At 37.1% G+C, this 14,554-nt stretch overlaps 1 protein-coding gene and 1 long non-coding RNA gene across 3 annotated transcripts; both read right to left on the bottom strand.

The window, feature by feature from the left end:
• Position 1: 1 nt before the first annotated feature.
• On the bottom strand, positions 2 to 14,349 carry LOC127853355 (uncharacterized). Of its 2 annotated transcripts, none has more exons than XM_052387814.1 (9): positions 14,220 to 14,349; positions 8,546 to 9,977; positions 7,477 to 7,586; positions 6,115 to 6,358; positions 4,357 to 4,511; positions 2,039 to 2,143; positions 1,355 to 1,414; positions 1,048 to 1,114; positions 2 to 714 (listed from the first exon to the last, which is right to left on the bottom strand). In XM_052387814.1, the coding sequence occupies exons 1-9, from the start codon at positions 14,273 to 14,275 to the stop codon at positions 544 to 546; spliced, it is 2,400 nt and encodes a 799-aa protein (XP_052243774.1). In that variant the 5' UTR covers positions 14,276 to 14,349; the 3' UTR covers positions 2 to 543. The 2 variants fall into 2 exon arrangements, with proteins under 2 accessions (XP_052243774.1, XP_052243775.1); XM_052387815.1 differs by having other exon boundaries at positions 8,546 to 9,969; positions 14,220 to 14,328.
• Positions 11,274 to 13,939, bottom strand: LOC127853357 (uncharacterized). Its single transcript, XR_008036582.1, has 2 exons — positions 13,729 to 13,939; positions 11,274 to 12,646 (listed from the first exon to the last, which is right to left on the bottom strand). It is a non-coding gene; the product is annotated as an uncharacterized LOC127853357 (long non-coding RNA).
• Positions 14,350 to 14,554: the final 205 nt, after the last annotated feature.

Raw genomic sequence — 14,554 nt, 5'->3', positions numbered from 1 at the left:
ATATTTTTTATTAATTTATTAAACAATAAGATAGCTCAAATATCTGTAAACACACATATTTATATATAAATCTTAGTAAAGTAATGGGAGTATACAGAAAATAATGTATATGAATTCGATAACATAAAAATATGCACTAATAAACGTCTCTTGCAATGTGCAGTGTATATTGTAAATGTGGAAAAAAGTACCAAAATAAGTCGTAACATACATATCAAATCTGTAACAAAATGGGTGCGACCTTAAATTGTCATTAGTTTTGTGTGTGTCCTGTAATTCTACCCAATACAGTAGCATTGATTTTGTATAATTGCAAACGATTACCGGTAATACATTATTGACAACTACTGACAATTTAAGGTCTCACGTGTGTGTATATTAGTATAAAACAATACGTATTATAAAAAACGCAATCATCTATAATCGCTATAATTACTTGATTTGCTATTGAATTACAATCGGACCTATTAGTTCATGATTGTTTTTGAAAATCGAGCCTTTCCGTGTGCGCTCGGACTGCTTGATTGCGGTTTGCGCGCTCTTCTACCGGGCGCACTCTACGATACAGGCGTCCATGGCGGCGAGATGGGAGGCGTCGTCTGCGAGGTCTAGGGACGCTGCCCATGGACAAACGACGTCCATAACCCGACCCCACGGGTAGGTTATCGTCTTCTCCCACCACGTCAGTGTGGCTTTGTTCGCAAGCAGTTGTAACTGAAACCGAATTCGAAGGAATATAGCGGTGTTGTTAACTTGCGCTAACAATTGTAACTGAAAAAGAATACAAACAACTACAAGAACCCTTTGTTAGTATGTAATAATTGCACGTTACCCCTTTATTTGTAACCGACCAGACAATGTGTGGCGCACAACTTCCATGCTTGTCCTTTAAAGGTCAATGCCGTAATTCAAGGTCAAAGGTCATGGATTCGTCTCTATGCCAGAAAGGTCACTGCCTCAATTCGTTTCTGCTCTAATAATCGGTACTTGTCGCAGTCGTATGGAAGTTGTGATTGAAAGAGAATTATGAGTCAAACTCATACTCACGACTTCTGGAATGGGCGACTTCAGAGTCTGTTTCCGGTATTCCTTCCAGTCCAGTGTGCTGAACCACCTAGAAAACGCCAACATCAAATTTGATAGCGCGGAGTTAGGGGTAAAAAATGATTTAAATCAAAACAGCATACCGAATTTGTATTTAAAAAAACTGTTTTCAACATAAATTGATGTGTTCACAAATTACATATTTTTTGTCAATCTATTCATGTGTTCTGTTTAACCGTGATTTTACGTGCTTAACGCTTTTCTAGACCAGTATTGAGAAGTGGTATTGGGCATTTCGGTAAGTACTTACTCCTCCAAGTACAGGTTTTGTCTGTCGACACCTATCTCGAATCTGTCTTTAGAATTCAAGCTGAAATAGGAAACAAATATTGAAGATACTGGTTTCGGTCAGCGCGCAGTGGTTGGTACACGCACTTTTCACCAAAGCGACCCGGTTTTTAAATTCCGCTCCCGGGGCATGTGAGTCTGGTTGGTGGTCACCATACCGGACAGGTGGAGTTTTGTCCGGATACTCAGTCCCCCCCCCCCCCACACACACACACACATCACCATACCACGCTTGAACTGAATATCTTTCAGTTGAATCTAAATAGCTGAAAATGGCAGCTTTACTTCAAAATTTATCCCAGCTTTCGTGATGATAAATTAATTAGGAGGGGCATACTCCAAGTCCCTTTATTATACTGCAGTCAAATGCACGCACACAAGGATACTGTTAGTGTTGAATATCGATACATTTAAATTAGCGGTACTTGGGGGGAAAACTGAACAACGAAATGATCCTTCGCGACAATTAATAACTGACATAAATTTCACCATTGAGAACTTGTGGCCATGAGCGAATAGTGACTTTCGAGGTACAATAGCGTACAATAGCGAAGCTAATTTTGACTAAGACTACTTGTTAGGAAACAAAGCATCATGCGATAAATGTCTCAAATTAAATTTTGTAAGTTCTAAATGTTTCCCTCACCGCAAACATGAGCGAATGAATGCTTCTCCTGCAAACGAAAACAACTCGGGGCTGTACACGGGCTCGATTTTGAACCTGTTGTTGGTCCAGTCCGTAAACGCGTATCTAGAAATCAGAAAACATTTGCTAAGTAGACAAGTAGAAAACTATGCTCACTTTTAAAGATGTGTCATTGTAAACGCACATATAAATAGCACGCCTTAATTATTAAAGTGTGCAGTGAATATTAACACACACTTGACAAATGCCTCCATTTGTGTAAAAATGACCCATGGTACGTGCCCGGAGGGGGGGGGGGGGGGGTAACTTCTTAAATTTTATTGTAGGGGTGTCTCGCTGAGACTCTTCCGAAATGTGACCTATTTTTATACCGGAATAAAGTAGACCCATTTTGATACAAGATTTTTGTTAAAGCATACCCATTTGTATACGATAGCATTGAGAAAGTGGACCCATTTCAATACAAGAAGTTTGATAAACTGGACCCATTTAAATACCAGAATTTAATAGAGTGGACACATTTCATACTAGAATTGTAATCTCTTGCAAATCAATACAGTATACTTATTGAATTGGCTATTATATTTTTTCCGCTACTTAAATTTACTTTTTGATACCCATTTATATACAAGAATGACATTTATCATACCCATTTTGATACTGATACTTTAAAATCTATATGCATTTATATACAAGCAAATTTCTGATTTCAATACCCATATCTATACTTAGATGCTCAAAACCATACCCATATCTATAATTTAGTCGAAAAACACACCCCATAAAATCGGCACATGCCTATATACCCGTATATAGGAAGTTACCTCCCCCCCCCCCGGGGGTACGTGTTTAAACAAGTTATCTGTGTATGTATATTACTCTTTCATTATTACCGGAAACCGAATATATAATAAGGTAATTACGACTTCTTTCGTTTTCTCGTGAATTTATTCTTGGATAATTTGATGACGTGACCTGTTTTTCATTTCCCGATAAACCCTCTGACTCCGTATGCAAATTTCAACGTATATATTTAAGACCGTAATAGTTTTCCATTAACAAGTTGCGAAATGAAATCAATATTTTTCGCGAATCAAATTGACGTTGTTTTTCGTTCGTTATTACCGAAATGACTATGGGTTAGAGAAAACTTCAAATATATGCCGTTCGACGATATGATGATATCCAAATTGAAACTTGATTCATAGGCCATCGTAAAGAAGGAAGTCCGTTGTGGCATTTGGAATGAAGACATTAAAGGTAATATTCATTTTTTGCATTTTAACGGTGTATAAACTGTCCGTAACACGACGCCTATTTTTTTCTGACATGACCTAGATATAGTCAAGATAAACATGCTGACCAAGTTTCATCAAGATTTGAAAACATATGGCATCTAGATTGACCAAGTTTCATCAAGATTTGAAAACATATGGCATCTAGAGTGACCAAGTTTCATCAAGATTTGAAAACATATGGCATCTAGAGTGATCAAGTTTCATCAAGATTTGAAAACATATGGCATCTAGAGTGATCAAGTTTCATCAAGATTTGAAAACATATGGCATCTAGAGTGATCAAGTTTCATCAAGATTTGAAAACATGGCATCTAGAGTGACCAAGTTTCATCAAGATTTGAAAACATATGGCATCTAGAGTGATCAAGTTTCATCAAGATTTGAAAACATATGGCATCTAGAGTGATCAAGTTTCAGCAAGATTTGAAAACATATGGCATCTAGAGTGACCTAGTTTCAGCAAGATTTGAAAACATATGGCATCTAGAGTGACCAAGTTTCATCAAGATTTGAAAACATAAGGCATCTAGAGTGACCAAATTTCATCAAGATTTGAAAAATATGGCATCTAGAGTGATCAAGATTTGAAAAAATATGGCATCAATAGTGATCACGAGCGAATAAAAATAACGCACACCGCACGCTTCACGACGAAGGACGACGGAGATATGGCGTTTACAATAGCTAAAACCTTCAGCTAAAACTCCAAACGTTCAATATGTGGCAACCATTTTGACACTACTTCCAACGCCATTCTCACTTAACGGCGATGCATGGAATCGACTGTGCAATATATCAACAGGTATTTGGAACAACAGGAAGTAGAAAAACGATATTGGCTTGATAAATTATATTACAAATTTGTTTTACGATCGCGTACATTAATTTGTGATATGGATTTTATGCCCCGGCCCTGGCACACGTATCGAGTCTCGTGAACAGGCAGTTAATGCCTTACATTATGTTTACTTTTTTATTCAGATAAAATAAGGTGTGTAATAAACGATTGTAAATGTTTACCTGCCGGTGATGATTTCGTACGCAAGGCAGCCGATACTGAAGACGTCAACGTAGGGACCCCGTCTTCCTCGGAATCTCTCCGGAGCAGAGTATGTCTGCGTGTGCACGTCCAGAGGATCCACATCCGGGCCCTCGATCCGTTTGATGTAGCCGCCCTGGTGGGGAAGAGAGTGGTTCATGTAACAGAGTTTACTGTAGGCAGTGCTTACATGGACTTGAACAACATAGAGGCACTGTGGCGCCGCAAAGGTGTGCCCTCGCATTTTGTATTTGCAGTTATTTGCTTGGCCCCATCTGTGCGGCGAAAGAGTACAATGACGTTGCGTACACGATATTAACAATAAAGAATATAGCGAGCCTGTGTTTCTATCTCACCAAACATGTTAAAGAGGAGAAGAATGTAGCAATCGGACTACCAGCACTATCATAACTGGAATTGTTACAGTCTCCGTTGTTCAGCGTAGTTCTTCTTGAATGCTCTTAGCTTTTATAAGAACATACGGACAGCTCAGAGTTCTTCTTGTAACCCAATTTTTTCATGTCAAAAAATTATGTCTCACGTATGTCTATAAAATCGAGTTCAATCAACCTAATACATCGTTACAAACACAATACCTGTTATAACCGATATCAATTTGCGAGGGAATTGTGGAGAAAAACTCAAAACAAACTTTATACAAAAACCGTTATCAAACCGAAAGCCGAAGTTTTAAATTGCCGATTCGATCTATCTTACGGATGTTCCGGAAATAGTCGGTATATTACGATTGGTAGATTAGACACGAGATGTATCTCGCCGAGGATTCCAGAGATAGTCTATAGCGTATTTTCGAATTCGGAATTACTCGGAATACTCGGCTAGGTCCATTGCAAAAACAAATACATTTAAAAGAACCGTTGGCGTGTTTGAAACTTTGGATTAATATCAATATTGTGCGAGCATTACATGTCATGTAAGATGTTATTATTTGCGCATTATGGACATATTTATGCCAAAAAATAGTTTATGTGGCAAATATTTCCAATTTAACTGCCGCCCGGATTCTGGGCGTCGAGTTTCTATGGAAAATCGGGTTGCCAGTTGCAACTCCCAGCGACCTGGAGGGTCAATAGCTGGGAGTTGTATTATCCCAGCGACCCGGAGGTTCAATAGCTGGGAGTTGTATTATTGCAACTATTGTAACGTTTAAATGTTTGTTGAAGCTGTGAGTAAGGCATGTTTTTGGGGCAAAAATGCACTCTTCAAATTTGCCGCAAAAAGATGACCACCAGTTTATGCGTTGCACGATTTCACATAGACGCATCTGAACACTTCTGTGGGGCGACACACCTATATGGCGTTACCAGGAACAATTCGTTTTATGTTATAATTCACATGATGTCTTTGCAATGGTATCTGAAGAGCATAGATGGTTGGAAACATCACTTATGTCATAATAAGACGTATATTACCGATATTTTTACTTCTTCCGCTTTAAGCAGAATAATCAATAGTCCCCATACACTTATCCTACACACAAGAGCATTTAATGTTAATCTTCATTCATTATGTACATTTGAAAAGGCGACTAGCAATTTTTTTTCGCCGAAAATGATAATAATTTAACAAATTAATTGATTAATTCAAATGTAACTATGCTTATAGCAATAACACAACTAAACCCGCGCAAGAACATTCAAATTTCAAACATATAAAATGCTGTAAAGGTCTTATAAGCATGAAGCTTTACTAACTACATTTATTTAAAGACTACGAACCAACACTGGGTATCCCAGGTCATTGAACAGCACTTTAGAAGGCCGTATATTGCCGTGCACGATATCACGTGTGTGCAGGAAGTCGACACCGATGAAAACACCCGCGATGATGAACTGCGCATGTGCCTCGCCGAGCACGTGCCTATCCGGGTCCAGCCCGAGCAGTTTCTCGAGAGTGGTCAGGCTGTGGTAGCGGCTCATGAACCAGACCGAACCCATCGGGGCTGACATGACGTCCATTATCCTTGTAAGTGTGAGGAAGATAACTTATTACAATAACTTTGTACTTTTTAGGGTAATCCAAACCTTAACCCGATGAAAGAGACAAAGTATGTATCATTTATAACTTTCATCGTTTTTTTGTGATTGATCCATATTTAATTTCACTCCTGATTACAAAACATTTTTATTTTCACTCGTGGCCACGCCACTCGTAATCATATTTAAACAAATTCAAACATGTTAAAGAAATTACGATAAAACCTAGAGCAACACATACCCTCTTTCATGCGAAAATGGGTATTATGTCGTAGCTCCAGAACAACCTGCGCATTTGCACAGGCTGGTAAGGAGCTCCCTTGCCCGCCTCTGTCTAGACTGTACCTATGCGCATGCGGATCTGGAGCTCCGCGGGTCGCATATGGCATAAGGGCCATTTTCACACGACGCGAATTGTTTATTATGCTCTGTAACGAATAAATGGGACATACCCGTGAATGACAATCGTCATTTCACTTAAGGTTCATTAAGTTAGCGGTTGATGATTTTACTCTGGCTAATGTAGAAAGACGTATTTTTTTAAGTATGCGGATAAACTAATTTAGGTCAACAATGTTCCATTGAACAATAACACATACAATCAAACGGACATAATCAAGCGACAACGATGTAGAGAGTGAATCACTTATGCCCTAGGTATTCAACAGTGTCCGAAAAGTATTAATTGAAAAATACCCGGACTCGGGACGCTCAAACATATCTCGTTCATGTAACATAATAATGGTACAACAAAAACATGAAAATAAAATGTGTTTCAGTGCACGTTTGTTCCTTTTTTGTAATCATATTAACCAGTTATTTCCACTGTGGTTCCGACACTTGCAACTTTATAGGATTCTGAAAATTTAAATGCGATCTGACAATGAAACCAAATACATGTACCATCTAAATATCATGTAAAGAGAATGTCATAGTACTGGATTCAATCTGCATGGACTACTGGAGAAACCCACGTTGTACATGGCGCTACGGATTTAACTGTTTGATATTAAGAAACAAGTAAGGTGTAACGATCGAATACTTTTACGCATTTAAATACCAATGGAGGCTAAATGCATAAAACCGTGCAGAGGTTTGACGTACCCGACTATGAAATAGCAGTTGCCGAGTCTCGCCATTTCCATGTCGTCTATCAGACATGCATCCTTCTTCGCTATCATTGTCATAACTACTTGCTTATTCTGGTAGTTCGCCTAAAATCAAGAAAAATCAGACAGCTGTACTGTGAAAAGAGATCTGCCGTAATGTAGGGTTCCACGCGAGAATTGTGTCTAACAGTTTATCTATACCATGATCCGTTCAAACAGGCTTTTATAAGTTTGCAATCGCTTATACATGGAATTTACACTCAATACTCGACAGTACGATAAGGATACTGCGAAAGTACGATAACGTAAACTGTAAACACGGCACTATGATGATGCAAACGCGACAGTACGATGATGATAATGCGACAGTACGATGATGATAATGCGACAGTACGACGGAAACGCGACAGTTCGATGACGATAACACGACAGTTCGATGACCAAGACATGGCAGAACTATGAAATAACGCGACATTAAGATGGTGATAACACGATAGTACGATGTCATAGCATTACGATGTCGATGATACAACAGTGCGATGACAGCGACATGACAGCAAGATTAAGATCACCTGAAAACACGTCAGCACTTAAGAACAAGTATGAACGTACTGCAGTACCATGGCGATAACACGCAGTAATATCGTATTACCATCATGGTAATGTCGTAGATCGTGTCTTCGTCATTGAATTGTTGTTTTAACACCATCGTACCGTCGTGTTATTGTCATCGTACTGTCGTGATGTTGCGTAATCATCATCACACTTTCGAGTATCGAGTTTTAAATAAATCCATACACAGGCGATGGCTTAACGGGATTCCGTACTTAAGTTACGATTTGTAAGTTCATTCTTGCAACTAAACAACAGTAGCAAAAAATGTGACCGGTTAATGAATCGCATAGCAAACTTACATATGAGAGTTTATTTAAACGAGCACTTATTTAATAATATTCATCAAACTAATACTTGCCCAATTATTTTATCATGTGTATTATGTCGAAAGAAAAATCTTATAGTGTTAGTACAAAAAGTTAAACAAACAACAAAAACTCAAGATTTACCCTGAATCTCTCCGTGAAGACTCCCTCGTGTATCTTCTCGATGAGTTTAATGTTCACCAGACCCTCGGTCTTATAGCGGCTGACTTTTGACCGCAACTGACCAGAGCTTATCGTCTGCTGCAGGATCACCATTTGTGACTTCGCTGGTTTCTTGTCCTTCAAAGACCTTCTTCGTTTCCGCGCCTGTTTCTGTTTGTGCTTACTCTGCTCCTCTCTGACGTCATCAGTGGACGTCACGCTTGATCGACTACGGCGAGTGTCGTCTGCTGGACCGTCTCGAACTGTGCTTTGAGACTTGCTGATATAAACAGAGCTACCTACTTCGCGCAGGTTCGTTAACTCCGGATAGAAAATTGGTTCACTGACTGCTTCTTCAACTGTCTCCGTATTAGTTTCCGGGGAAGATTTTTGTGGTTCATGTAAAATGTTGGTGTCTTCATGGACCTTTTTCAAGATGGTTATTTGCTTCACCTCGGGCATGCTGTGATAACTAATGAAGCGCTTTTGTGGCGATCGAGACTGTTTCCATGAAGGGTATCTGTCTGTGTTTTCGCTTTTCCAGTAGGAATACTGCCTAGGTGTATTTGCCGTATTGCTAGAATCGTGCTTCGTATGTCTGTTTGTGTCCATGCTTGACCGACGCTCAGTGGTAGCAGTTTGTCTTGAATAGCCGCGCGAATGCTCTGTGTAATTAGACGAATGATATTTATCATCGTTGCGCTTGCCTTTCGACAGTGTGTTAGATGGTGAACCGGCCGGTCCAGAGCGGTGAACAATCGACTCAGAAGACTGACTCTGTTTACAACGACCTTTTTCTGGCACCATTTTGTGTCCCCTTGGCACATAAGCACGCGGGGATCGAAACTGTACTCGACGAAGCGGAGGTATTGGCTCAGGCATCTTGATGCAGGCTGAGTCTGACACATGACCCTTGCTTCCGGCTCCTACTTCAGCGTCATTTTGAAATGGCATAATGGCGTCAGTACCATGGCAGTCGTTGACATGCACAGGTAGGTAATGGCCACTGGTGGCCAGAATTTTCATAGTTTTATCAGCCGTTTTAAGAAACTCCTGAAGCGATGTAACAAGAGCAAGGCACGGCTCGCTTGCGTTTTCAATCGAGTAAAATACAACCTCAAATTCTATCTCGGAGTCCGACTGCAATTCATGTTCATGGTTTTTCTCGGAAACGTTGTAACTTTCGAAAGCTTTGCTAGAGTTTATATGCAAATTATTTTCCTCATTTGTGCGTTTAGTTTCCATATGTGTGTCCCTTTCCGTCATGTGGGACGCGCCTGTTGTGTGATCGCGCATGTTCTCGTGTAATATGACGTCATTCACGCGAATTCCGGCCGTTTCCAAGCCACTTGTATATGTGTGCTCGCAGTTATGGGAACGATTTTCGGTGTCTATAACCATCATCTCTATGAATCTTGAAAAAGAAACAAACCAAATACATGCGATTTCCTTCGAAAATATTAACTTCGGAAATGAAACCGTGTAAGCAAAACAACATAATTTTATGTTGTTGCGTTTTTTTTCCAATTTGTCTAGACATTAAATAACATTTATAGCTAGGTCAAGTAGGTAGAATACAAATTTTCTTTCTTGAAGCTTGGAATTCATTGGCCTTAAATTCCTAATAACCCCCTAATAACACGCAAATTTGGGCTTTCATAAGTCTTATTCACTTTATTTTATGACATGAATTTTGTTAAGGTTTTTAGAATATTTCTTCTTCACAATATAAATGGCTTTGCATACTCAATATTGTTTGAGAAAGTCCGTTTCAATTAATAGATTTTAACACAATAAGGTCTCCGCAGAGTTGCACACTCATTTAAAGGGGCCTTTTCACAGATTTTGGCATTTTTTAACTTATTCATTAAATGCTTAATATCGATAAATGTAAACATTGGATCGTAAAAGCTCCAGTAAAAAATCAAGAATAAAATTAAAAAAAGAAAAAGAACATTGCCAGAACCAGGTTTCGAACCAGTGACCCCTGGAGTCCTGCCAGAGTCCTGAAGTAAAAACGCTTTAGCCTACTGAGCTATTCCGCCGAGTACATATATTTGAAGTATTTTATACCTTATATAAGCAATCTTCGTAGTTTCACAAAATTTAACGACAAAAACAGAACTCTCCAAATTATTCAATCGTTTCGCGTTGCAACGCTTTATAATTTTTAGGTTTTAAAGATGCATATAAAGGCTATATTAGACCATGGTAAATGTTCAGTATTACTGTTTTCTCACAAATATCATAACTAAAACGAAAATTTGCGAATCTGAAACAACTTTTTTCAATTTTGTCAATTTACCAAAGCGTGAAAAGATCCCTTTAAAGCTATGTGCATTTTGCAGCTTTTTTTCTCTAAATTGTCGCTTGCTCTGTTAACACGAGTGAGACTTTCGAATTTTATATATATATATATATATATATATATATATATATACAGTGAGGTCGTCAGTTCCGAATCACTATCGAAACTTCCCATGTATATTTTAAAACGGCGATCGATTTTAATTTCGGATATAGGGCTTATTACATATAATTGTAACCTCTATGCTTCGCTTACCTTGATTTTGAATTTGGTTCGAAATATAAATGAGTGTTTATGTTATTTCTAAACCGAAATCTTTCTCCATTTCCGGTTAATATTCTCCAATAGCGAATCACGTGACAGAAGGTGCACTTTATGACTAGGGATCGTCTCAAAACAAACTTCAACTGTCAAAATAGTTTATTTAACGTTCATAACAATATAACCAGACTAGCTTTTGATCACAGATTATTGTAAAAACTATAACAATAAAGAAAGCAAAAAGTAAAAAATAACAAAACAAAATTAAATGGACCTCTACCTGAGATCACACAATGAAGGGCACCTGCATATAATATACATATGTACTACAATATACAGTATACAGTTTCCAAGCAACAACATAGAAAACAAGAAGTAGATAAAACGAAATAAAATGGGCCCTACCTGAGATCACACACTTGCACTTGCATAAAATTACTATAATATACAATCTAATGTTGCCCCATGTTATCTTAGATTAGCCTTTGCCCACTGGAGACAACACAAGCTTTCTGAGAGGAAAGTTTCATTTCTCAGAGCACAAATTAGAGATTCTAAACAAACAATTACATGAAACCAGAAAATATTTAGCGATTTCAGTCTGTGTAGGTTGCACATGACAATTCAAGATTACAGTTAATGCAAATAACAAGGACCAGTTTTCTAAAGGAGTATCCAATAAATTGAACAGTCCTGCTCTGCTCTGACAGGGATTGTATATTTTAATGCAAAAGGCAGTGATAAAAAATAAATACATATATCTATGTAGTGTTAATGCTTGTATAGGACAGCATTATCTGATACCGAAATGACAGTAAAAATAAATGAAAACAACATATCGTTGTATGAATCAAATCTGGATAGCATATCAGACAGTTTGTCACACAAAACCATGAGAATGTATAAGGAAGCAACAGCACACAATGCATGTCAAGGTTCTATTGTAGTAAATATTCATGTAAACTTTGTACAGATACTATGCTTATGAAGGTGTTTTATTCTCACTTGACTAAGAAAATCTATTTTAAAGGATAAGCAAAATATACATAATAACATTTAAAGTGATGTTTTGTGCAAACTTATTCCACAAAATATAAGTGGAACGTGGGTTAACTTTCATAAAACACCACACATATAGACTGGATTTAAAATATTTTATTAAAATATACCCATACTTAGTTGTTCTTTTTTCAGAGTGGATGAACCCAGCCTCACAAATCATATCAATTCAACATATGAACAACTGACCATGAAAAATAACTAAATCAATTTCTAGACAAATAGGAATTCAAGCTTTTGGTAAAAACTAGAAAAAACAAACAAACTAGGAACCAATTAAAATAAAATAAGGAAAAGGTTGGTAAATAAGAAACTGCTAGAGGGCTTTGGCAAGTGTACAACACTCATAAATTCACATGGGTAGAGCTAAACACATCACAGATGCATGGGTGAAAGGTCTGGGCTGCTGCATTTCCCCCATTGCCTGTCGGGGCACGTCTGCGTCCTTCACAATACTGAAAAAATAATGATATACGCCTTACTATTTTAATTATACCTCACGTGACTAGCACATGTCAAATTCCCATTAACCCATATTACAGTCACATGCGACATTATTTTAGCACCATTTTTTTGCTGAAAATAGCACCACTAGTTTTCCGCATTAAGAGAATATATTATAAATATACTGCATTTACTTCATTTGTATTTCTGGCATTTGCATATTTTTTAGATTAAAACAAAAATAAAATCACACAATTTAAAAATTTTATAATCAGATTTAGTTAAATTGGAATACATTGTTTTCCTTTGTCTATGAGTTAATACCAGCAACCTGCCTTTTAAACGTCCGTGCATTCAGAAATGTTTGAGCCAGAGTGCTTGGTAAATGAATAAACAAGCAATTGTTTTTCTCTTATTAAGCTGTTTTGTTTTCTTTGTTCAGTATAATAAAATAAATATCACATCCATACAGGTTGATAAAACTGGGTTAGGTTAACATAACCATTCTCGGGTAAACATTATGTTGTTATCACCCTGTACGGGGTGTGATACATGTATTTATATATGTTTAAAAGTAAAAGTTCAATGTAACCTTAAGCATTATAAAGTAATAAAAGATAAACTTGAATTCTATTTTCAAACAGTACAAAGTAATAAATAGTAAGATGCTACTATATAAATGGTTACATAACTTTTTCAATCCCCTGTTGCTTCTAGTAAGTTCTACTCACGTGTTTTCATAGTAGCAACAGCTAGCATGTTTCCTATTCAATAATGCAATATAAAAAATGCTGGTTGGGACCAAATATAATTATATTGTTTCCAAGCAGTAAGCATTAAAAATAATAGCATTTCATCCCAGGCAATGTGTAAAGGCCAATTATAAAATTTACAATATCACTTAACGATGTTTGACAGGTAAAAATTCATTTGAGATTACCCCTGGTTAACTTCATGTCTGTTTCGGAACTGACACCTGTTGCAGTGAGTCATTTTCGAGACTCTAAATTCACAGTTTGACTGAAAATGTATAAATCTTATTGTTTTCTTTTTTCCTGATAAATTACCTTCAAATCAATACCAAATCACTTACCATGGACAATCCGTTATAGAAGCAAACGTGTTCTAATTTCCGATGACTGATCGCGCAGACAGGATTTTGCCGCAATTCGAAAATATGTCTGCGAGCGTTTCGACAATTCAGATTGTTTACATTTGTATATTTTCTTCCGGTTTGTTGCGAAAAAAAATCATCAAATATTAGGGAGTATGGCTGTACAATTTGTTCAATCATAAGTGGTAAGACTTATTTTTCAATGTTGAATGAAATGTAATTTGTTTCGGAACTGGCGACTTTTCGGAACTGACGACCTCACTGTATATATATATATATATATATATATATATATATATATATATATATATATATATATATATATATATATATATATATATATATATATTCCCATTTTAATTTGAATAAAAGATGAACCCGATGTTGTTTTTTTTTTATATTTTGCATGTACATGGCTAATTAAATCGTTTTTTGTTTGAAATGCAACTCAATAATTATTTTTTACTCACATTTTGTATTCCTTCTTCGTATCAATATGATTCCTACATAACGGACGTGATGTCATTATTTGTTTCCGTCAATTAATTTCCCGCAACGTGACGTCATTGTAATACTGACGTGCCAATCAACGAGTTAACGTTTCGCGAAGCTGACGAAAGAAGATTCATTACTTTAACGTAAATTGCAACGTTCACTATGCAAGTTATTCACATTCACAGATTCTGTCTTTACTGCTAAAAAATATACAAAAACAAAAAATAAAATGTGAAAGGCATTTTGGAATGATGCGAAACAGTTCTAGCAGCCTTTTACCCAATGAGTGTCAATTCATAGTTAGCACGGT

Source organism: Dreissena polymorpha, chromosome 12 (genome assembly GCF_020536995.1).
Source record: "Dreissena polymorpha isolate Duluth1 chromosome 12, UMN_Dpol_1.0, whole genome shotgun sequence".
NCBI lineage: Eukaryota > Metazoa > Mollusca > Bivalvia > Myida > Dreissenidae > Dreissena > Dreissena polymorpha.
This window is presented reverse-complemented; position numbering and strand designations above follow the sequence as displayed.

Excerpts from the sequence above, each read along its gene's own strand:
- LOC127853355 (XM_052387814.1), bottom strand. The coding sequence starts at position 14,275 with ATGACATCACGTCCGTTATGTAGGAATCATATTGATACGAAGAAGGAA. Across the intron at positions 7,587-8,545 it reads TCTTCACGGAGAGATTCAGG|GCGAACTACCAGAATAAGCA; the intron begins GTAAATCTTGAG and ends TCTTGATTTTAG. Across the intron at positions 2,144-4,356 it reads TACGAAATCATCACCGGCAG|ATACGCGTTTACGGACTGGA; the intron begins GTAAACATTTAC and ends TCTGATTTCTAG.